The sequence below is a fragment of the Protopterus annectens genome, chromosome 13.part0 (assembly GCF_019279795.1).
Source record: "Protopterus annectens isolate FY-2018-M chromosome 13.part0, PAN1.0, whole genome shotgun sequence".
NCBI lineage: Eukaryota > Metazoa > Chordata > Ceratodontiformes > Protopteridae > Protopterus > Protopterus annectens.
Window position 1 is genome coordinate 50,325,466 of NC_056747.1, and position 24,923 is coordinate 50,350,388.

The 24,923-nt window shown below is 46.3% G+C and overlaps 1 protein-coding gene across 2 annotated transcripts in view; it reads right to left on the reverse strand.

Annotated features, from left to right (window-relative positions):
* The window catches only part of LOC122817576 (ceramide synthase 2-like), a 1,851,243-nt gene that overhangs the window by 245,680 nt on the left and 1,580,640 nt on the right, over nt 1–24,923 (reverse strand). For both annotated transcript variants that reach the window (XM_044090613.1, XM_044090612.1), the window contains one exon: nt 4,001–4,129. In XM_044090613.1, coding sequence (XP_043946548.1) covers nt 4,001–4,129 — 129 coding nt within the window. The remainder of the gene's footprint in view (nt 1–4,000; nt 4,130–24,923) is intronic.

Sequence of the window (24,923 nt, forward strand, 5' to 3'; positions counted from 1 at the left end):
CATCACAAACATGGGAGACTGCTGCTCTACACCAGTGATCAACTCCTCCCTGGTCTGATCTGACCATAAGTTAATCATAGTCGATATCCAATTCCCACCCACACCCCCCCATGAAGGAAACCACAGTGCAAAACTTTTCCAAAGCCAATTTTGTGCTTTTGAAAACAGAAGTGTCAAACTTCACATCACCCATGCAAACAGGGTAAGGATGTATGGCCGCGGAATCATACACCAAGAAGCTCTATGAGCATTTACACAAGTGCATAGATTAGGCCATACCTAACAGAACCAAGGTCATGTCCTCCAAAAAAAGGAAGTCAATCCGGTGGTCCCCTGCCATTAACAAACTCTACAACAGAACACAAAAACTGTTGCAGAAAAGGGCAAAATCCAAAGACTGGAAAAAATTCCCTTTTAAGTCTCAGCAAAAAACTGAGATCCCTCAAAGCCTCTAAAGCTAGTTAGGAAAACAAAATTGCAACATATGCTAAAGATAATCACAAGGCATTCTTTAGTTACATCAAGAACCTGCATAACAATACGCAAGGGTGCTCTGAGCTACTACACAACGGCACCACTTATACTAAACCAACAGATATTGCCAACATCTTGGTAGACAGGTTTAGTGCTCACTTTACCCCCCCTCACCCCCAAAAGGGACCATCCCAATACCCACGGAATGCCAAATCCCTAATATCACGGCTGCTCAGGTAGAAGCCGCACTATCCACAGCCAAAAATACAGCTTCCATGGGATCTGATAATGTACCTGGCTGTCTGCTACATGAATTACAAAGGGAACTGGCACCACACTTCAGAGCCCTGTTCAACCACAGCCTCACTTCAGGCTTTGTCCCCACCGAATGGTGCACCGCTACAGTCATTCCTCTCCACAAAGGGGGAACGACTACTGACCCAAGTAACTACCGCCCCATCAGCCTGATGAGCCTGATCTGTAAGGCCATGAAGCGCATCATAATGGACCTCATAAATAAGGATATTGGGAACCTTTAAACCCTGGATCCCTCACAGTTTGGGTTTGTGAAGGGCAGATCATGTCTGCTCAACCTGATAGACTTCTTTGAATCTGTCACCAGAGCGGTCGATGAAGGCAAGGCAGTCCATACAGCCTACCTCGATCTGGCCAAGGCCTATGACACTATCCCCCAGTCAGGGATCACTGACAGACTCACCAACCTAGGCATCAACCCCTACATCATAAGATGGGTTGCCAACTGGCTCACGGACAGAACCCACATGTTGAAAGTAGCGGACTCCAAATCCGACTACCGGGCAGTTACAAGTGGCATCCCACAGGGATCGGTCATGAGTCCTCTCCTGTTTGGTATATACTACTCTGAAGTTCAAGCCAACACCAAAGGACTCTGGGTGACCAAGTTCGCAGATGACTGCAAACTGGGAGCCATTATTGACTCTCAAGCTGACGCTTGACATCCTACAAAAAGGCCTCACTGACACCAATGGCTGGTGCCAGAACCATGGTCTTAAGCTCAATGCCAAAATGTGCACGGTTATCCTTTTGGGAAAAACTCGGTGCCCACAAACTATCACATCAAGGGTAGCCCTCTTGACTCTCAAGGTGTGAGAATAGTTGGAAAAGTCTTTCTATGTGGCATACCTCATTACAAAGGGTTTCTTATCCAAGAAGAAAGAGGTCATAATCCCTCTCTACTCATCCCTCATTAGACCCATTATAGAGTACAATGCCCCATTTGGCATGTACCTTACTAGACACCTGGAACAACTGCAGAGGCCACAGAAATTCCTCACAAAGAGGATCCTATGACTCAAAACAAATGCCCCACACAGACAATTCAAAACATTACAGCTGTACTCAGTCTCGTATCGCCTACTTAGAGACCATCTCTGCTTGGCATACAAAGCCATGTCAGACCCAGTGCTACTAGACATGCTTCATCTGAAAAAGACCCAATCCCTCTGCACCACATGGTCTAAGGACCTCAACCTCATGACCACAATAAACAGAACTTGCTGGATGGACAGGTTCCTAACCCAGAGACTACCCATACTCTGGCATAAACTCCCCAGTCATATCAAGCAGTGCACCTCACTGGTCCTCATCAAGAAAAATCTTGATGAGTGGTTGGGTAACAGGAAATTCAGCCCGGGGATTATCTTAACAGCCTTGCTCGATAGGGGTACAAGGAACTAACGTCCGGTAACAGGATGACTGGGTATGTTCTTGGGCTAGGCTTGTGTTGGCTCCAGGGCCATTGGTCTAGTACTCACCTATGAACCTATGTATCTCACAGTTCCAGTGTCTCCTTACATGGGATTTTTTAATGCAAAACAGTTTACAGTCATCAGTATTTTCAATAGGATTTATCACACAAGTAGAGGTAAGTTTCATTAGCTTCTCAACAGCTTTTTCCTGTTCCTACTTCAGGAATACCTACTACATTGTCCTTCTTACTTAAAACTTTGCTGGCTGGACACTTCTACTTAATCTTATCAACCCATGATTCTGATTTCTGCATTACATTGCCCAAAATGCACCTGGTCTTCTCTGGTTGCACTAGAGAGCCTTTCTGACTGCTCTACATGTCTTAAGAGCTCTGCAGTTCCTGAGACCACCCTTTAGTGAATGCAATACAAAGACCAGGTACTATGTCAGAGTTGTACTACAGAAAGTATAAAATGTTAAGAAAGTGTTTACTACTACAGACTGTGTGTGTGTGTGTGTGTGTGTGTGTACGCGCATGTGTCTGCATTTCTTTTCTTTTAAAGATTTGGATTTAATGGTTTATTTTGACTTCTATTTCATATCTGCATTTTCCTGTTAAATGTACTTTTCTGTAAACGTAGATGTATGATGACTGAAAGATTCTTCAGTGGTTGTTAGGACAGTAATGAATCAGTGCAGTAAATTATGATTTAATAATTACAAAAACCTGGGTGCCCCAGGCACACCAGGTACCCTTGATTTAATGACAAATAATGTAATGGTAAAACTGCACATCTATGTCATATTACAGCCCAAACAGATGAATAACGTTTGACATTAAAATCAAACAAAGAAAACTGGTATGCTGCAACTAGACTCACTGTTTTTGTGTAAACTGTGCAAAAATTAGCATAGCTAAATGCTATTTAACCATCAAATCTTGGGTGTTTTTTTCCTTATTTCACTATCTTTTCTGTGACTCACCTGAAACCTACCAGCCATCCAGAAACACACAAACTCTGTGATTGTAACTGAAAACAAAGTTTTCATTGCAGAGGTACACACAGTACATTACATTTTATGGCCTGCATACCACTCGCATCTCTAGATTCAAATTCTGCACTTGTTTAATAAATGACTTTTTTGAGGTTTTGAACCATGGAGTCTGCAAAAACACCTGGTCTACTGAAGCCTGCTACACATGCAACTAATACTTAGACATACCCTTATTCTACCACATCTATTTTCTATTACTCAGATTAACACTCCAAATTTTTCGTGTCTTTCACCTTAATCTTAGTGTCTGCAAAGACTGTCCATCCTTACTCAACATCTAATTAAAGTATTTACTGGCTATAGCACTAGCTGGCCAACTCTTTCTTCTTTGGACTTGTACTAATGGCTGAATGTCACTACTTCAGAATGCTCACAAGGTCTGCGTTTGTAACACAACATTGATTGATTTTTCGTGACACACATGAAATAAGCTGCACTTATCTCAACTTGCTTAGACCACAAGATCATCATATCTGGCATATAATTTACCATGTATGTCAAGAATCAGACATGAAAAATGACAAATGGACAAGGAAGAATTCTTAACCCCTCATCCGCAAGACATTTGCTACAGAAATGTGGCCAAGAAAGCGATTTAACCACACTTCCTATCCACATTATAATCTTTACAACAAAATTGCAGTCTGTTACATTACAGTCTTGTACAATGGTCATATAAAAGCCAGTAGCAGGTGGCATTCATAAAAGACCAGAAAACTGACATACACGCTTTCCTCACCTCTAAGAAGAAATCTGATGCATCGTGGACAATTAGTACCAGACTTCCTACGCGGATGTAGTTTGCACAGTAGGAGAATCCAATAAGGACAATGGTAACAATATGGTGGATTATCTGTTCGGTAAAATCCTGAAAGATGGCGAAAAAAGAGTATTCAGAACACAAAACAATGTTCTAAGTAAAACAAAATGTCAGATGAAAATCAGAATACAAAGCTTTTATTATATGTAAACCAAGGAATACCATTAGCTGAAAACTCATAGGCAGGGAGGGATTCATGATGACTTCAACTGAGTGAATACAAATAATTTGAAGCAGTTGCACTGAAAACCCTAGAACTCCCAACCCCTCTTAAATTGTATATACTAATTTCACTTACACAGAACACTAATTAAATAGAGTTACAGTTCCCAGATGGTGTACTTCAGTGCACTTATTTCACAATACTGGCACTTGAACTAACTTCCCTCAGATAGCAGTCAAATTCCAAGTAAAGGGAGGTTAGAAAAAAATGTACTCACCATAACGTTCCATGTGAGTTGTTCCATCTTGCCTTCATTCATAACTGATGGGTTCGGAGCCAATCCTCGGCTCCGACACGGCCGACTAGCAAGCTCAAAGTTCTCCAGTAGCTTGAGACCCCACCCCTTATCCCATAATGCACTGCTGGAATTACCTCAGACCTTGTTTGCTGAGTACCATATAATAGTACAATAATTATTCTACCTAGGAATGAATACACATTGAAAAACCAGAATGAAGACAGCCTCCAGGTCAACTGTGAGCCAGGAGGGGGAAGGGGGGAAGGACGTGAGAATGAAGGCGAGATGGAACAACTCACATGGAACGTTATGGTGAGTACATAACTTCTTTATGTGAAGTTGTTCAATCTCGCCGTTCATTCATCACTGATGGGTAGCATCCCTAGCACCCTGATCTTGGGTGGCTCACGGCAGTACACTCTTCAGAACCATAGAACCAAATGAAGCCCTGTCCCTGGAGGCCTTATCCACTTTGTAATGAGTTATAAAAGTGTGAGGTTTAGACCAGGTGGCTGCTGCACAGATGTTATCCAAAGGCAATTTGGCTTGAAAGGCTGACGAGGTAGAAACTGCTCTGGTTGAATGAGCCTTTACCTTACTAGATAATGGCATTTTATGACAAGCATATGTATAGGTGATGCAATACGACAGCAACTTAGGGTTATTTTAGCAACTGGTTTACCTTTCCTGGTCTCAGAAAAGGACACAAAGAGCTGATCTGATTTCCTAATGTCTTTGGTTCTGTCCAAATAAAATCTAAGTTGTCTATAAACATCAAGATTATGCAACATATATTCCAATTTGTTGGTATGATTAGGGAAGAAAACGGGCAACTCAATGACTTCATTAATGTTAACCTCAGAACATACTTTGGGCAGAAAGGATGGATTTGTCCTGAGAGATACTCTGTCAGTATGGAAGACCATGTAAGGGAGCTTGATGGAAAGGGCTTGGAGCTCTGACACTCTACGGGCTGAAGTGATGGCTACTAAGAAGATAGTTTTCCATGATAAGAATTTTAGTTCATAAGATGATGCAGGCTCAAAAGGAGGAAGAATAATACGAGATAAAAAGAAGTTATGTACTTACCATAACATTCCATGTGAGTTGTTTATCTCGCCTTTATTCTCACTGATGGGTTCGAAGCCGATCCTCGGCTCCGACACAGCCAATAGCAAAGCTCAAGGTTTGCCAGTAGCTTGAGACCAAGCCCCTTATCCCACAATGCACTGCTGGAATTACCTCAGATCTTGTTTGCTGCGAGTAACAGTACATATATATATATAGATATATATATATATATATATATACACACACCCTTTTATTTATTTCTACCAAGGACACTTCCCGAAGGGGAAAAAGAAATATTGAATAACCAGGATGGTACTAGCCTTTAAGTCATCAGCCAAGGAGGGAGGGACGTGAGAATAAAGGCAAGATAAACAACTCACATGGAACGTTATGGTTAAGTACATAACTTCTTTATGTGAAGTTGTTAAATCTCGCCATTTATTCTCATTGATGGGTAGCGTCCCTAGCACCCTCACTCTTGGGTGGCTCATGGGAGTATGTTCTTCAGTACCGTGGAACCAAAGGAAGACCTGTCCCTTGAAGCCTTATCTACTCTGTAATGCGTGATAAAGGTATGAGGCTTAGACCAAGTGGCTGCAGCGCAAACATTGTCAAGGGGCAATTTAGCTTGAAAAACAGAAGACGTAGAGACAGCTCTGGTAGAATGAGCCTTAGGTTTGTGTGTTAATGGCATGCTCGCATTCTCATAAACAAAGGATATACAATCAGATAACCATTTAGATAAGGTTGTTTTAGCCACTGGATTGCCTTTTCTGGCTTCTGAGAAGGATACACAAAGTTGATCTGATTTTCTAATATCCTTAGTTCTGTCAAGATAAAATCTGAGCTGTCTGTGTACATCAAGTTTGTGCAGCATGCATTCCAATTTGCTAGAGTGGTTGGGAAAAAAGACTGTCAGCTCAATGACCTGATTGATATTTGACTCAGAACAGACTTTAGGTAAAAATGAGGGGTTTGTTCTGAGAGATACTCTATCAGCATGGAAAATCATGCAAGGTGGGCTGATAGATAATGCTTGAAGTTCTGACACTCTGCGGGCAGAAGTAATGGCCACAAGAAAAATAGTTTTCCAGGATAAATATTTGAGATCACAAGAAGATGCTGGTTCAAAAGGGGGAAGAATAATTTGAGACAGCATAAAGTTTAAATTCCAGGAAGAATAGGGAATTTTGATAGGTGGTCTCATATGAAGAACGCCTTTAAGAAAAAAGTCTTAGATAATTTATGGCCCATAACATTTGAGCCACCAAACCCAAGGTGAAAATTTGAGATGGCAGCTAACTGGACTCGAACTGTAGCAGCTGCTGCCCCTTCCTTAAATTTTTTTTCAAGAATTCTAAAATAGATGATAGCGGAGCTTGGAAAGGGTCAATGTTCTGCGTGTTGTCTAAATTGAGAACCTTTTCCATTTACTGCCATATAATTTCCTGGTAGATAGCTTGTGAGAAGACAAGAGAATTTGTCTTGTATCTTCTGAAATTGAATGAAGCCTGGTAATTAGGGGAAGTGGATTAGCCAGTCAGTCAGTTTCAGGGACTGCAGTGAAGGATGTAGGTCCCCTGACGGGTGTGTCAGAAGGTCCGGGAACTGGGTCCAGGATCCATGGATCTTCCAACAGATGATGGTGGAGAAACGGGAACCAAATCTGTCGAGGCCAGTAGGGGGCTATGAGAATAACAGTCCTTCCCAGCGATTTTGCTTTCTGTAAAAATCTGGGTATCAAAGGGAAGGGTGGAAATGCATAAAGGAGACCCGGGGGCCAATCGTGTAAAAGTGCATCTCTCGGGGGATGACCAGGAGGTGGTATTAAAGCAAAGTAGCTTCTGCATTTTGAATTGATGTGGCTGGCAAAGAGGTCGCAGCAAGGCTGGCCCCATTTGTGGAAAATCAACTCCGCAACCTGTTGTTTGAGAGACCACTCATGAGGGAGCAATATCGCCCTGCTTAGCTTGTCCGCTATCACGTTGGATTTCCCCGGGATGTGCATTGCTAACAGAAAACGCTGGGATGAAACAGCCCATTGCCAGACCCTGAGGGCTTCTCCTCAAAGGGGGTAAGACTTGGTTCCGCCTTGCTTCTTCAAGTACCAGACTACTGACATGTCCGTCTGAATTGCAATAGATCCTAGAGGGAGAGAGTCCTGAAAGTACTGCAACACCAGAAGTACCGCTCTCAACTCTAGAACACTGATGTGCAGATGTGATTCTTGATCTGTCCATGTGCCTTGGGCAGTCTTTCCCTGGAAATGCCCCCCCCCCACCCTATCAGGGAAGCGTCCGTGGTCACAGTGGCTACTGGGGGAGGGGACAAAGGGTCTTCCAATTGTGACATGAAGAGACGTCAACCACCACCGAAGGTTTCTCTTACAAAAATCCGTGATGAGAATCATGTGGTGCATCGGTAGTTTCTGGTATGACCACTGAGCAAAGAGGAGCCATTGAAGAATTTGCATATGCATCCTTGCGAGTGGTATAGCCAGAATTGCTGCCGCCAAACCTAGCACGTTCAATACCTCTGCTGCTGTAGCTTTGTTCTTTGACAACAGTGAGCTGATGTGTTGGCGGAGAAGTGAGACTCTTTCGACAGGAAGACGTAGAGTGGTAGTTGAGGTATCTAACTCTGCTCCTATAAAAACGGTATGCTGCGATGGCGATAAGGCAGACTTTTCGAAGTTGATTGTAATGCCTAATTGATGGCAGAGTATCAGAGTGTATTGTGTTGCCTGAGTCAATTGATGCCTGGTGGTAGCGGTGAGAAGCCAATCGTCTAGGTATGGAAACATCTGGAATCCTAGATGTCTCAGGTGAGCCGTGACCCACTGCCATGCATTTGGTGAACACTCTGGGGGCTGTAGTGAGACCAAAGGGCAGGGCTCGAAACTGGTAATGACTGGCTCCCAGCCGGAAACGCAGATGATCTCTGGAGCATCTGTTCATCTTTATGTGATAGTACGCGTCCTTCAGATCTATGGAGCACATCCAATCGCCTTTCCCTAGGAAGGGAAGAATGGACTGAAGCGTGACCATTCGGAACTTCTCTTTCTTTATGAACTGGTCGAGTCTGCTGAGGTCCAAGATAAGTCTCCAGTCCTCTGTTTTCTTTGGTACCAAAAAGAATCTTGAGTAAGTTCCGAATCCAACTTGGTCTGCTGGGACTGGTTGGATGACTCTCTTTTGTAGCAATCTGTGGACCTCTACGATTGCTTGTTCCCTGAGATTGGGTGGAACATTTGGGATTCTGTTTACAGGAATGGGAGGGGTAGAGAATGGTATGAAATATCCTCTGGAAATTATGCTTTGTACCCATGTATCTGATGTTACGTTTAGCCAGGCTTCTGGGTACAAAGACAAGTGACCCCCGACTGCCTCCAGAGCCGAACAGTCGGGCCCCCTTTCAGAGACGCTGGTAGGGTTGACCGGAGAACTGACCCCTGTCACCCTGTTGCTGCAGACCCCCTCTGCCGTGGGGGTGGTGTCTTCATTATAACCCCCTCCTTTGCCTCTAGAGGGGGTTTCTCCACGTGTGACCTGAAAGGCTCCCTGTGCTTTTCGGAACCACATTTTCCCTCCCCTAGGGCCCTTGGGGTAGGGCCGAGTAGAGGTAGAAAAACAGACTCCAACGGCAGATAAGATCTTGCCTTCCTGCTCACACCTGGTTAAAGTTTCCTTTACTTTGGGCCCAAACAGTGATGAGCCATCGAATGGGGTATTAATAAAGGAAGACTTAAAGGGTTCCGCAAAGGAACAGAGACGCATCCAGGCTTGTCTTCGAAGAGCAATGCCAGAACTAGCGGCTCTACTCGAAACATCAGCTGCATAGGATATGAGACGCATGAATGAGTTTACCACTGAGTTTAGGGTAGTGAGCTGGGCGTTGACTTTGTCGGCCACCCCTGCAGCTACCGTACCCTGGAGAGTATCTCCTAGCTCTTTCAGGTGATCTCTTTGTAGTCTCATAAAGTGGGTTAAGTAGTTCAGTGATCGCAGAGAAAAAGTCGCTGAACTAAACATGCGTTTCCCATATCTATCCTTGACCCTAAAATCTCTGTCAGGAGGATGGATAGATGTGGATGTCTCAGACACTTCCTTTTTGGTGGCTGCAGCTACCACCATGGCATCAACAGGCACTCCCTTTGTCAATAATGTCTTGTCCACTGGGGCAGACATGAATTTATTGGGCTTACTAGGAACAAGTTCCATGGCCTCCGGTGACTCCCACGCCTTACGAGAAATCAGTTCCATGAGCTCGTCATAAGGCGGAGACACCCAAGAACTGGAAAGTTGAGACCCAAAAGCCTTCAAGAGCACAGACTTATCCTCAGTAGGGGTCTTGGACTGCCAATCGCCCCTCTGACTAAGGATTTCTAGTATCTCTGCAAAGGAGATATCCTCAGAGGGGTATCGAGGGGACCCTTCTGACTCATCTAAGTCCGTGTCAGATGTCAAAGACTCCTGTGGGGAGTCTAGGTGCCTCCTCTTGCACAGTCTCTTCCTGGGCACCTCCTCAGTGGGGGGATCTGGGGAGGTCTCAGAAGAGCAGGGGATGCCCTGTGGGGGGTACTTGAGGCTCGGGGTCTCTACGCTTAGAGGGACCGGTAGACGAAGAAGCAGACACAGGAGCTTGAGGGGAGAGGGAAGGCTGAACCGATGCTGACGTTGTCTTTGGAGACAAAACTCTCCTCATAGCATTGAAGGCACCATGGCTCCGACGAGAAGGAGTGGACAGACCTGTGAGTACTGTCCGATCCTCCCGCACTGAAACCCTGGGCTCCGAGCCCGAGGTAGGAGCCGAGCTCATCCGAGCCGAAGCCCCGAGAGGAAGTCGGCACTGACAAATCGGTTTGACTATCCTCCCCGGACCCAATGGGAGAGCGTCGGCTCCTAGAGTCCTCGGTCGGTGCCAAGGACATCTGAGTAGATGGAGCCGATAACACCGGTGCGGGTATCGGCTCCAAGGGTTTGACAATCATTGTTTCAGTTTCCTTCGGCTCTGAGAGTCCAGTACGGCTCGGAAAAGAGTAGACAAATCCGGTTCCATGGTCTTCGGCACCATCAAGCTGGTCGGGGCCGACAACAATTTGGCAAGTCCCTGGTGTCTGTAAAAGCTTCTGCTCTAGCCGATCCATGTCCAAATCTGAAAGGCTGACTGAGGACTTAGCTGAATGTACCGAAGGTGCTGACTGGAGCAGAGGAGAAGAAGGAACTTCAGAGACCAGCTCCAGTACTGAGAGCTGGCTCCAAACCAAAGGTACACTCAGTTCAGAGGTCTGTGGAACCGATGACTCTCCTTCTGAAATTTTTGCCTTTTTTGTCACTTTGTCTGAAGATTTGGATTTTGAGGATTTGGAAGACGTGCTAGTACCCTCATGGCTACTCAACACCTCAGAAAAGGATTGCTGTAGCAATCCCCTGTCTATTAGCTTCCTCCTCCTCTCAAAGAGGACTCTTGAAGAAAAGGAATGGCAAATGCTGCAAGTGTCTTGGAGGTGTTTAGCCCCCAGACAGTAGACACATTGAATGTGTCCGCCAGTGACGGACATTTTCTGCCCACAATCTGGGCATTTTTTGAATCCTGATTTAGGATGGGATTTCTCCTTTTCATCCAACATAGTTAACCAAAACAAAACAGTAAACTGCAAAACGTAAGACAGTAAAGTCCTTACTCACTTGTAAAGACCCACAAAACAACTAAGCCCAATCCGGGCACTGTCTATAACAATATAATTATAGATTACAAATATAGGACTAAAGAGGCCCACAGAGAAAAACCCTGACTATAAGAAAGGACTAAAGAGTAAATAGGGCTAAAGGCCCACACAAACCAACTAAGCCAACAGGGCACTACCTATTTAAAACTATAGATTATATTATGTAATTATCTAATACTGACACACAACTATAATAGAAACAAAAAGGAAAGTTTTTTTTTTTTTTTATAAAACTTGCTGTTATTTTCCCACAAATGGTCCGAGCTAGCTGGATCACCGAGATCTCTCTTGCCACGGCAAACTAGATCTGGGGTAATTCCAGCAGTGCATTGTGGGATAAGGGGCTCTGGCAAACCTTGAGCTTTGCTATCGGCCGTGTCGGAGTCGAGGATCGGCTCCGAACCCATCAGTGAGAATAAATGGCGAGATTTAACAACTTCACATCATAAAATTCAAATTCCAGGGGGAATAAGGTGTCTTCACTGGAGGCCTTATGTGAAAGGAACCTTTTAGAAAAGTTTTAGACAATTGGGGAGCCATAATATTCAAACCATCGATCCCTAGATGGAAATTAGATATAGCAGCTAATTGTACTCGCACCATAGCAGCCGCTGCTCCTTTGTTAAAGATTTCTGTCAAGAATTGTAAGATAGAAGACAATGGATAAGGGTCAATGTTGTGGGAAGAAGCCCAAATGGAAAATCTCTTCCACTTACTACGATACAATTTGCTGGTGGAAGGTTTGTGGGAAACCAACAAAATCTGACTAGTGTCATGGGAAAGATTATAGAACCTGGCTATGCGGGGAATTGCAGCAGCCAGGCGGTTAGCTTCAGTGTCTGCAATGACGGGTGAAGATCCCCTGACGGATGTGTCAACAAGTCCGGAACTGGGTCCAGGATCCATGGATCTTCCAGAATATGATGATAAAGAAATGGGAACCAAATCTGCCGAGGCCAATGAGGGGCTATGAGGATGAATGTCCGTCCCAGCAACTTTGCTTTCTGTAAGAATTTGGATATCAGGGGAATTGGTGGAAATGCATAGAGGAGACCCGGGGGCCAATCGTGGACAAGAGCATCCCTCGGGGAGTGACCTGGCATGGGAATTAGGGCAAAATAGCTTCTGCATTTGTTGTTGATGTGACTGGTGAAGAGGTTGCAGGAAGGCTGGCCCCCATTTGCGGAAGATCCTGTCTGCAATCTCTTGTTTGAGGGACCATTCGTGGGGCAACAAGATTGCTCTGCTCAGTCTGTCCGCTACTACATTGGATTTGCCCGGGATGTGCGTTGCCAACAGAAAGCGCTGGGATGACACTGTCCACTGCCATACTCTAAGGGCTTCTCGGCAAAGGGGATAAGACTTGGTCCCGCCTTGTTTGTTCAGATACCAGACCACTGACATGTTGCCTGTCAGTATTGCAACTGTCCCTAGAGGAAGAGAGTCCTGAAAGTATCGCAATGCTAGAAGTACTGCTCTCATCTCCAGGACATTGATATGCAGATGTAATTCTTGATCTGTCCATGTGCCTTGGGCAGTCTTTCCCAAAAATAGCCCCCCCAACCTATCAGGGAAGCATCCATGGTCACAGTGGCAACTGGAGGGGGAAGCATGAAAGGACGTCCTATTGTGACATGAAGAGATGTCAACCACCACTGAAGATCCTTCTTGCAGGAATTTATCAGGATCATGTGACTCATTGGAAGTTCTTGGTAAGACCATTGCGTGAATAGAAGCCATTGAAGGATTCTCATATGCATCCTTGCTAAGGGGATTGCTAGAACAGCTGCCGCCATCAATCCTAGAACTTTCAATACCTCTGCTGCTGGTACTCTGTTCTTTGATATTAGGGACATGATGTGTTGGTGAAGAATAGAGATTCTTTCTGGCGGAAGGCGAAGAGTGGTGGTTGACGTGTCTAGTTCTGTCCCTATAAACACGATATGCTGCGATGGCAACAAGGCAGACTTTTCGAAGTTGACTGTAATGCCTAGCTGATCGCAGAGTGTCAGAGTAGCTTCTCTCGCTTGAAGAAGTTGATGCCTGGTGGTGGAGGTAAGGAGACAATCGTCTAGATACGGAAACACCTGGAAGCCTAGACACCTCAGGTGAGCTGTGACTACTGCCATGCACTTGGTGAACACTCTGGGGGCTGTAGTGAGACCAAAGGGCAGAGCTCGGAATTGATAATGATTGGCTCCCAGCTGGAAACGCAGGTGATCTCTGGATGGTCTGGCCATCTTTATGTGGTAGTACGCATCCTTGAGATCGATCGAGCACATCCAATTGTCCTTCCCCAACAAGGGGAGTATGGACTGTAGCGTGACCATTTGGAACTTCTCTTTTCTCACAAATTGGTTGAGTCTGCTGAGATCCAAAATGGGTCTCCAGTCCGCTGTTTTCTTTGGAACCAAAAAGAACCTTGAGTAAGTTCCGAATCCTGTCTGGTCTGCTGGGACTGGCTGGATGACTCTTTCTAGCAATCGGCGTACCTCTATTGCTGCTTGTCCCATGTGACTGGGTGGAACGTCTGGGATTTTTTTGATGGGAAGAGGCTGGGTGGAGAATGGTATGAAATACCCTCTGGAAATGATACTTTGTACCAAACTATTGTTTGTTATATTTAGCCAGGCTTTGGGGTACAAAGATAAGTGACCCCCGACTGCCTCCAGAGTAGGACAGGTGGGCCTCCCTTCAGGACCGCTGGCAGGATTGACCAGAGAAGTGATCTCTGTCACCCTGGTGTTGCGGACCCCCTCTGCCACGAGGGTGGCGTCTTCCATTGAAGCCCCCTCCTCTGCCATGTGTCTTGAAAACCTCCTTGGGCTTTCCGGAACCACATCTTTCCTCCCCTCTGACCTTTGGGAAAGGGTCAAGTGGGGGTGGAAAAATGGACTCCGACGGCAGACAGAGTCTTTCCTTCTTGCTCACACCTGGTTAAAGTCTCCTTCACCTTTGGCCCAAACAAGGATGAGCCGTCAAATGGGGTATTATTAAAGGAAGACCTGAAAGGTTCCGCGAAGGAACAGAGTCGCATCCAGGCATGCCTACGGAGAGCGATTCTTGTACCTGCGGCTCTGCTCGAACTATCAGCTGCGTATGATACGAGATGCATGGACCGAGTTGACTATCGAATTGAGGGTCGAGAGCTGAGTGGCAATCTTATCGGATACACTCGAAGCTACAGCACTCTGAAGAGTATCTCCCAACTCCTTAAGGAGATCTCTGCAGTCTGGTAAAATGTGTCAAGTAGTTCAGTGATCTGAGTGAGAAAGTCGCTGAACTGAACATGGGTTTCCCATATCTATCCATGATCCTAGATTCTCTATTAGGAGGATGGATAAATGAAGTCTCAGATATTTCCTTTTTGGTGGCTGCCGCTGCCACCACCATGGCATCAACAGGGACTCCCTTGGTCAAAAAGGACTTATCCACAGGGGGTGAAATAAACTTATTAGGCCTCCGAGGAACAGGTTCCATAGATTCTGGAGACTCCCACGCCCTATGAGAGACCAGTTCCATAAGCTCACTGTAGGGCGGAGATACTCAAGAGGTGGAAGGTTGAGACCCAAACGCCTTCAGAAGAACCGACTCATCCTCAGTAGGGCTCTTGGACTGCCAATCACCGCTCTGCCTAAGAATTTCAAGAATCTCCGCAAAGGAGATGTCCTCAGAGGGGGATCTGGGGGACCCTTCTGATTCATCCAGGTCGGTATCCTATGTGTTTTCTCCTGTCAACCTGATGAATCTGGGCATCTTGGGGCAATGCAGTAATTGCCTCATGTACACAGACAACCCTCTCCTCCTACCACCCAACACTACAACTTGTGAGAGATGCACTTATATAGCCAAACTGGAAGCAAAGCTCTCTTCACCCAAGACTGGACTAGATAGTCAAGAGGAGAAGGTAAACACTTGCACCACACCACGCTCAGCACATAGTCCCTCAAAACCTACACCACCAAAACACACACACAAACACAAAACACACACCTACATTCGCGGAGGCTCTCAGTAAAAACCTGCCCAAGCAACAGGGACCTCCAAAGCAGAAACACAAGCAACCTCTGCCCCCCCCCAACACAACCCAAATGACACATAGCCCACAAACTCAGTGTGCCACTCTACCACAGCCCATAAGGCATAACAACGTACCCAACACTCTAGTCATAGGTGACTCTATAGTCAGGCACACTGATGTTCCACTCACCAGGCTAAACAAGGAGAACGTTACTGTCAGCTGCCTGTCGGGTGCCAGGATCCACCCCATAACGCATGCACTCAGGTCACTCCACAACAAGTACAAATATGACTCTGTCATTGTCCATGATGGTGTGAATGACCTGAGACATACCTCCTTGGACTACATGAAAAGGGACAGGGAGGAGCTGTCCGATCTTGTAGCCCAGGCAGGTATGACCCTAGCCCTGAGCAGCATCCTGCCATCACCCAGAATGATACCACAGTACAAGGACAAAATGACTGACTTCAACAATTGGCTAAGCTTCTGGTGTCATTCTAAGGGGATCCAGTATCTGTCTGCCTGGGATGACATGATCGAAAAGCCATGATGCTTTGCCAGAGATGGCCTGCACCTGTCGCCCCTGGGATTCCGTATACTGGCTAAGGCTCTAGCCACCCCTATAGTGCCTTTTTTAGGCAAGGTTCAAATGACAAATTCACCACCCTAACAGGTACAGGCAAGAAGAATCTGAGGGTATTGCTACTCAATGCTAGAAGTCTAAACCTCAAAATGCACTCTCTCGAGGCACTCCTTAAAATGGAGAACATAGACATCTGTGCAGTGACAAAGACCTGGTTCAAGGCTCCAGAGAGTACCCCTGCATTACCAGGCTACAATTCATACATGTATTTTATTTAAATCCAGCTTCATAATCAAACTCTCAAAATGTGTGGACATCCTACAAAGGGCCTTGCTGGACAGATGCCTGGGTGTCAAAAGCTATGGCCTCAAGCTCAATGCCAAAAGTGCATTGTTTTGATAATCACATCATACGTAGTCAGGGAAATCCTTCTATGTGGCACCTCATCACAAAGGTTACCATTAGACCCATTATAGGCCAAAAACCCTTTTGGTATAACCTCTCACAACATCTACAACAATTGGAAAGGCCACACAGAAATACCTCAAAGAAGAGGATTAGCCTCTCAAAGAGATGCCCTATGCAGGCCGTCTTAAAAAACAGCTTTCTGATTGCATATCAGCCTACACAGAGTTAAAGAAACAGATGGGGAGGAGGGAGATTCCTGTTCCAGAGACTTCATACTCTGGGAACAAACTACCTATCTATATCAATCAAAGCTCCTCATTAGCACTGTTCAAGAAAATCTTGATGATTGATGGGAGATAGGAAATTTTTTGGGATCACTTCTGTGGCTCTGCTCGACAGTGGCACAGGAAAATAATTTTGGGAACTGGAGGAGAGAGAAGAGCAGAAGCAAACAGGAGGCGGGTTATGGCTATCTCTCTCTCTCTGGGTCTTGGGACCAGAGAGGAAAGGAACACACACACTTTAGGGAAGAAGAGGCCAGACCTTGAGATGAGGAAGTGCAGATGAAGCAGAGCCAGCGACACTGAAGCAGGTGTTGGTTTAACTGGTGCCTTTAAGAGTTTCTGAAACGCTAGTCCATATCCAGAGATCATATAAGCTGGACAGAGGACCTGGAAGAGTGGATAGATGGAGCGACTGGAGCAACATGGAAGGAGGTTTTTGGATCTAGAATCAGTGCAAGACTTAGAAGATTTGGATGATTTACTGGCTCCATCCTGGTCAGACAATGCCTCAGAAAAGGGGTGCTTAATGATACTATCAATCAATTTCCCTTCTTTCTTTCAGCACTCACTCTTGAAAGGAATGACATATGCTACAAGACTCCTTGCAGATGTACCACACCAAAAGTACAAACACACTGTACATGGTCATCCGTGACTGACATTTTCTGTCTGCAGTCTGGGCACTTTTTAAAACCAGACTTTGGATGCTTGTCCTTTTTTCATTACACAACACACAACTCCACAACTATTTGACTAGAGCTTTTAAACTAAGTAAACTCACACAAACATACACACAGCCACACACTACAACACACATACCCCAATCCTAATATGCCCCCCAAAAAAAGTAAACAACTAAAACATGCACATAACATAAAACATACATTTAATAAAAAAAAAAAAAATAAACATTTTAAAACATATGCACTTACCTTAACCCGCACCCTAACCCTAAGGTCAGTAACTGTTGCACAATCACGCTCGGCAGCTATACCGGACAATGGACCACACTACACTTCAGAACATGGCAAAACAATGAAGCAGTCAAGCGACTTCTTTCCCAGGGAAATATTTAGCTGAACAGCCACTTCACTGTTTTGCCTGTTCGCTGTACATGTGTCGACGAAAACGCATTCGACATAATGCATTTTTGAACTCATAGGAACCCGAAAAAAATACTATTTACTAACTAGTATATCTGCTACTATGAATAGAACAAAGTATATAAAAAAAAGTGAAAATATAACTTGCTGAAAGTTGAAAAACTCCCAATAAAGTCTCGAGCCAAGCTGGAAACCAAGAGATCCATGCCACGGCAAACTAGATCTGAGGTAATTCCAGCTGTGCATTATGGGATAAGGGGTGGGGTCTCGAGCTACTGGAGAACTTTGAGCTTGCTAGTTGGCAGTGTCAGAGCCAAGGATCGGCTCCGAACCCATCAGTGATGAATGAACGGTGAGATTGAACAACTTCACACCCTGTCTTTCAGCACTTCTATTTAAAAGTCATCCAGAAAACTAAATTGCTCAGTTCTGCTTACTTTAAAGATACCACATCTGTGTCAGTACTTACCAGAACCTCGGAGGGTGTCTAACCTGGATTTGACACACTCATCTGTTCAAAGGAAAGTGAGATTTTTATTTTTATATTTTTAAAAAGTTTAATACACCGATCCAAGGACTCTTTTCAGGTAAGACCTAGGCCACAAAGTGAAACAAAATAAAAATACACAGTAAGGCTGACACAAAAGTATAGAATCCTCACTGTGACCCAGGCGACCGGGCTTCAATTAGCAGTTCTGGCATTTGAGAAGCACGGAAAGAGAGGACTGATGGGGAAGTTACACTCGCCGCTCTCCCATGTGGGCAAGGTTTGTATCCACTGGGAGGCGCAGAGGGTTCTGCAGTCACCCTGGAGTAGATTGGAGAGACCACCACTCATGCCATGAGGGGAGATACAGTGCTGCATGGAGGAAACATTCCTTGCAGAAGTGAGGAGACACCCTCTGTGTACAGCCCATTGCATACCCAGTGCTTTGCTGGGAGGGGGCGGGGTGCATGTACACATGCAATTAAGGTTTTGAAGAAAGAGCAGAAAAGCTTCAAACCACCCCTAATGGCTACCATAATAATTTTTCTCTCTTGGTTGGCCCTCACCCAAGGAATTGGACAAATGGGCTGATAGACCAAGAGAAAGTTTATGCTTGGCAGGTACTGCAGGCAAAAACTGCAAAAATAAATCAAAATAACACATACAATGGGAAATAAAAAGAAGTTATGTATTTACCATAATGTTCCATCTGAGTAGTTCTACTTATTTTGTCTTCAACCTGTAGGTCCTCAGATCCACATTGGATCTGACACAGCCACATTTTCCAGCTACAGCTCTGAGCTCCATGCTCTTCCCTTTACCCATAATGCCCCCATCACCCTTTCTCCCTTCAGATCAAGTTTGCTGCCTAACAGGTATCAGATACCTGACCCATGACACCTTATCCTCAAACACACGCATTATAAAAGAACTTTAGTCCTGACAGAACCAAAGATCCCAACAATAACTGTCCAGTACAAAGGACATGTCATATCCAAAAGGATAAGGTTAGGGGGAAGGAGGAGGGGGGAAATGGTTGAAGACAAATGAAGCAGAACTACTCAGATGGAACGTTATGGTGAGAACATAACTTATTAACTTCTTTATCTGAAGTAGTTTACTTCATTTGTTCTTCAACCTGTGGGACAGAGTCCCCACCTACCCAACTCTTGGGAGGCCTTCATAGAAGGATATTCTGGAGCACCGCACAGCCAAACGATGCTCTACTCCTAGAGACCAAATCCAGTTTATAATGAGAAATAAAGGTATGAGATGAGGCCCAAGTAGCAGCTGAACAAATATCATCCAAAGAGACCCTAGACCAAAAGGCCGCTGACGTAGCCATAGATCGGGTCGAATGAGCCTTCACTTTTCCTGGAAGAGATGAACCTCTGAGTAAGCCTGGCCAATACATTGTGAAATCCAGTGAGCAATAGTCACTTTTGAGACAGGTTTACCTAGGAAGGGCTTGGCATAGGACACAAAAAGCTGATCAGACTTGTGGAAAGGTTTAGTCCTGTGCAGATAAAACCTCAAATGCCTATGTACGTCCAGTAAATGTAATTTGTATTCCCCTTTGTACTGGTAGTTCGGAAAAAAATACTGGTAAATTAATAATCTGATTAATATTGACTTCCAAAGCTACCTTAGGAAGGAAGGACGGGTTAGTGCATAGCGACACTCTATATCTTTGTGAAAGATCATGTAAGGGACTTTGATAGAAAGAGCTTAAAGCTTCGACACCCTTCTAGCAGATGTAATGGCACCCAAGAAGGCAGTTTTCCAGGTCAAAATCTGTAGATTTACAGATGTTGTAAGCTCAAAGGGAGGAGAAACCAATGCCTGCAACAACAAAGTGAGGTCCCATGGAGGAATCGGATTCTTAACAGAGTCCGAGAAGAAAAGCACCTGTGAGAAAAATTTTACAAAGTTTAGAGGAAGCCAATGAAAACATGTTTACCCCAACATGAAAATTAGAAATGGCAGCTAGCTGAACCTTCACCTTTGAGGAACTAGCACCCTGATGAAAAATGCTAGCTAGAAAATCTAAAACTGCAGAAAGAGGTGGAGTGAAAGGAACCAAAGACCTCTGAATGGCCCATATAGAAAAACATTTCCATTTACTGTGATAAACTTTTCTGGTGGACGATTTATGAGCCGCCACCAGAATGGACTTGACAGGAGATGACAGACCGGGAGTCCTAAGAATCATGGGAACCAGAGCAGCCAAGCAGTGAGCTACAGACTGTCCAGATCTGGATGAGGGATCCCAAAGGGATGTGAAAGTAGACCGGACCGGATCCAAGGTCTATGGTGGAACAACTAGATGATACCCGAGTAAGGGAAACCAAACCTGTCGAGGCCAGAATGGGGCGATGAGGATTACAGTACTCCCCAACCTTCAAGCTTTCTGTAGAAACTTCAACATGAGGGGAAGAAGAGGATATGCATAAAGAAGCCTGGGAGGCCAGCCATGAATCAGAGCGTCTCTGGGAGCTTCCCCCGGCAGGGGGTTCAGAGCAAAAAACTCACTGCATTTTGCATTGGAAGGAGATGTGAAAATATCACAGCAAGGACAACAGCACTCTAGGAAGATCTGTTCCACTACTGAAGGCTTCAGAGACCACTCTTAAGGTATCAGGATAGATCTGCTGAGCCTGTCTGCTAAAATGTTGGACTGTCCCGGGATGTGCGTTGCCACCAGAAAACAGCCGGAGATCGCCAATTCCCACACTGTCATGGCCTCTCGACATAAGGGATAAGATCTGGTCCCCCCCTGTTTGTTGATATACCAGACCACTGGCATATTGTCCATCTGAAATGCAGTCATTCCCAGAGGAAGATGAGCACGGAGGGCCTGCAACGCAAGAAGAACCGCTCTCATCTCTAGAACAGTGATGTGCAGATAGGTCTCAGAAGTGGACCACGTGCCTTGGACTGTCCTTCCGGAGCAGTGCCCTCCCCAGTAGGGAGGCATCCGTGGTCACCATGGTTTGGGGTAAAGGAGCTTGAAAAGGACGTCCTTGAGGAGATCTGGGGACTGAATCCATCACCAAAGGGAGTCCCTGCACACTTTTGAAATTCTCACTGGAAAAGACAAAGGAAGGTCTAACAGTGACCACTGAACTGCCAGTGTCCACTGCAGCACCCTCATATGAAGGCGCACCATAGGAAGAAGATTTATCGTGGCCATCATAGAACCTAGAGCCCTTAACACCGCTTCCGCTGTTGGTAAATGGGTATGGAGAATGTGTAAGATGTGTAACCTCAAGCTGCGTATGCTGTCTGAGGTGAGGAACACCTTTGATTGTATTGTGTCCAGTCGTGCCCCAATGAAATCTAGAATCTGAGCTGGGTGAAGAGCAGAGTTGTTCATATTAATAGTAATTTTATTTTATTTATTTAACATTTGTTGACCGGTAAAGTCCGACTAGGTTGCACAGTGCCTGTTTTCAGTGGAGGCCCGGGGAGAGATGCTCCAGACACGTCTTTAGAATGTAATGCCCAACTTGTTGGCTAGATGAAGGAAGGAGTCCCTGGTCTGACATAGTAGATGCTCTGAGGGGGCAGTAAACAGTCAATCATCCGGGTATGTAAAGACTTGAATGCCCTGAAGCCTTAGGTGAGCCACCACTACTGCCATTACCTTGGTAAAAAGCCAGGGGGCTGTGGTGAAACTAAAGGGGAGGGCTCAAAATTTGTAATGACTGGCTCCCAGCCAGAAGTGAGGGACCCTCCGGGAGAACCTGTCCATCTTGATGTGATAGTACACGTCCTGGAGGTCGATCGAGCACATCCAGTCTCTGGTCTGCAGATAAGGCAGGATAGATTGAATCATGACCATGCGGAATTTTGTCTTGGTTACTGATAGGTTAGATTTGGCCAGATCCAATACTGGTCTGAGGTCCCCCGTCTTTTTTGGCACTAAAAAGAACCTGGAATAAACCCCAGATTGGTCTGGGGGACCGGTTGGATGACTTGTTTTCTTAGCAGTGAGTCTACCTGCACTGCTGCTTCCTCCTGCTGCATGGGTGGGACGTCCGTGAGGGCTTTGTTGGATGGGGGGGAAGATCCTTGAAGGGGACGAAATATCCTCTGGATAGGACTTGCAGCACCCACTGATCTGTAGCGATGGACTCCCATGCTAGTGGGTGAAGCGACAAGTGACCCCCCCAACTGCCTCCAGAGATGGACAGCCGGGCGACCCCCTCAGGGCTGCTGTCCGGGTTTATCTGAGAAAGGTTCTTGGGACCCAAAATTCCTAGGACTCCCTCTGCCTCTAGGGAGGTTCATAGGTTAGTATTAAGCTAACTGCCCTTGCAAGCCATTTTAAGCCTAGCCAATTATCCCTTCTGAAACTCAAACCCTGCACCTTGTGTTTGAAAGGCAAACACCTTAACCATTAGGCCACTCTCCCTCTGCCATCATATCCCCCTCTGCCTCTGGGGGAAGGCAAGTCCTGAGCATCCCGGGAAAACACCTGAGACTTGTGGAACCACATCTTCTTCTGGCCTCGCTGGTTCCTGGAAAAGGACCTTTGAGGCGGTGAGAAGCGGATCCCAATGGCAGACAATGTCTTCCCGTCCTTCTCACTCTGGACCACTGAAAACAGGCACTGTGCAACCTAGTCGGACTAACTCTGCTCTTCACCCAGCTCAGATTCTAGATTTCCCAAAAAGGGAAGAACAATCATAAGGGGTGTTGGTAAAAGACACTTTGAAGGGCTCAGAGAACTGACATAAGCGGAGCCAGGCGTGGTGCCAGATGGCAACACCAGACCCAAGTTCCCTCCATGGCATGGGAGAGCAAACGCATAGACGGGTTGGCTACGGATTTTAGGGTGGCCATTCGTGCATCGAATGTCTTCCTGTCTTCTGCCGACATGGACCCTGGGGTCGACCTGGTGACTTCCTTGACCAGCTCTCTCTAGAGTCGAATAACGTGTGCCATGTAGTTCAGCCCCCACGCACAGAAGTTTGCTGAAGCATAAACTTGTTTCCCAAAACGATCCAATGTTCTTGACTCTCGGTCAGGCGGATGGAACGTGGAACTCTCCTGGGCGAGTTCTTTCTTTGTGGCTGCCGTCACCAGCATAGCATCTACAGGGGACCCCTTGTGCCAGTGTAATTTGTCTGCCAGAGGGCTTAAAACCTTGCCTGGGCACTTGGATATTGGCTCTATGGTGTCCGGCTCCTTCCATGCCCTACATGTTATCAAATCCACAAGAGGATCAGCAGGAGAGAACACCCAAGAGGTAGACAGGCTTGAGCCAAATGCCTCCAGAAACACGGACTCGTCAGAGGTTGGTTTTGGGGTGGACCACCCCCCCCTCTTTGGTGGAGAATCTCCACGATGTCTCCAAAGGAGACATCCTCAGGGGGGGGGGTGATCTTGGGGAACCTTCCCCTTCATCCAGGTCTGTCTCTTCAGTGAGGGACTCTAGAGGAGAGTCCAAGTGCCTCCTTTTACAAATATGCTTGCAGGGGGGGGTCCTCGGGGACTATCTGGGGAGGTCTAGTAAGCGGGTAGTTCCAAGTCCAGAATGTCCTGGAGCACTATAGCTACAGGCTGTCCCTGAGAGGGCAAGATGGTCGGAGCACTCAAGGCCAGGGGGGTCTGGACAGACTCAGAATACAAAATAGTCAGAGGCCTCGACCCTGCGAGAACCCTCTCCACCATGTCGAATGCTTAGGAGGAACGGACCTCCTGGGCTGAACTAGTGGAAGCCGCTCTCCCCAATCCAACTGGGGAGTTGGTGCTGTGACACTAAGGGGAATGCTTCTCTCAGACAAGCTCGGAGCAGACAGCGCTCCCTCAGATCTGACCCCAAGGCAACGGCTCCGAGAGCTGGGATCCGATCAAGTCGGAATCAATACACTCAAGGCACTGACTGGTGTTGAGGCACAGGGTACCATCAGCGCCGAGCCCTCGACAACAACCATCCTGGGATCCAACAACTCCAAAACTGCAGGTCGGATCGGAGAAGGAGTGATAAGTTTAAATACTGGCTAGAAGGTGCCCGCTCAGATGGGAGAAGGCCCTGGCAAGACCCCCATCTGGATTTGAGTGCAGATAAAACTCCACATCATCTTGTCCATCTCCACTTCGAATAGGCTTGTGTAGAGCGTGAGGACACCACCGAAGTTGGCCGGGAATGCCGGTGGGGAGAGGACCTAGGGGGTGACCGGCTAACCTGAACCTCTGTCTCAGGGGAGAACCTAAGGGATGAGGTGGGAGGTGATGGGCTTGCTTAACCATTGGGGGGGGGGGGCCTCTCTGACAGCGGTCGGGTCAGGCTGCGAGGTCTGTCCTTGGCTTTATCCCCATTCCTCGGGCCTCTTGGCAGGAGGGTGAGTCCTAGAGGCCATGGAAGGGGAAGACGAAGCAGCAGCTGCTGCTTTCTTAGCAGGGGAAGGTGGAACCTCAGTCCCAGCAGAGGAGGGCAACAGGCCCGTAATGATCATTTTGTCCTGCCTGTCCTTATGTGCTCTGGGATTAAAACCAGCGCAAATTGGACAGGAGGACTGGAGGTGAGCCATCCCCAAACAAACCACGCACAGTGTGTTTCCATTCGCCGGGAAAAGCTTATGGCCGCATTCTGTGCACCTTTTGAAACCTGGCTTTGGGGCATCTGCCATGCCTCAGCCAGCCCAAAAACACACACGCCACGTGGAAAGAGAAGAAGGGGAGGAAAGA